The sequence below is a fragment of the Sinocyclocheilus grahami genome, unplaced genomic scaffold (assembly GCF_001515645.1).
Source record: "Sinocyclocheilus grahami isolate Dianchi unplaced genomic scaffold, SAMN03320097.WGS_v1.1 scaffold6526.1, whole genome shotgun sequence".
NCBI lineage: Eukaryota > Metazoa > Chordata > Actinopteri > Cypriniformes > Cyprinidae > Sinocyclocheilus > Sinocyclocheilus grahami.
The window spans coordinates 2,289-2,741 of NW_015510907.1; the positions used below are offsets into that span (position 1 = coordinate 2,289).

Genomic DNA, 453 nt, shown 5'->3' on the forward strand with positions numbered 1-453 from the left:
TGCCGAACCAGATCACAGATGAGAAGAGCTGCTTCACCATCACACCTGCACTGTCATCTGAGCTGGTACTGATGCTGAGCCACATTATGTTCTTCTCTGGCTCACTTTATGAATAAAGCTTCATCTAACAGGATGCTTTCACATTATGTTTTTTTAGGGACCTCTTCAGGTCCAGCTGGAAAGGCCCGGGTCGCTCACGCTGGCTATGTGTCAGTTTCTGAATGAAATCCATGAGACCAAGAAAGGTGTCGTGACCCCGAAAGAACTCTTCACACAAGTGTGTAAAAAGTAAGTAGCCAAACAAAAGTGTTCCCAGCGCAGACGCCTCATGTAATAAGAACAATGTTCTGTCCTCAAAAGATTTTATTTCATATATGTAGTCTTTTGGTTGCTAGTTTGGTCATGATGATCTTGTGAGAGACTGGATTATATATGTCTCAATCTCTTTTGACT

The 453-nt window shown here is 42.6% G+C and overlaps 1 protein-coding gene across 1 annotated transcript in view; it reads left to right on the plus strand.

Moving 5' to 3' along the window:
- The window catches only part of LOC107577597 (ubiquitin carboxyl-terminal hydrolase 16-like), a gene marked incomplete at its 5' end in the record, with an annotated part of 9,357 nt that overhangs the window by 2,224 nt on the left and 6,680 nt on the right, over positions 1–453 (plus strand). The window contains 3 exons of the mRNA XM_016263655.1: positions 1–65; positions 158–288; positions 381–399. Of these exons, the coding sequence (XP_016119141.1) occupies positions 1–65; positions 158–288; positions 381–399 (215 nt within the window). The remainder of the gene's footprint in view (positions 66–157; positions 289–380; positions 400–453) is intronic.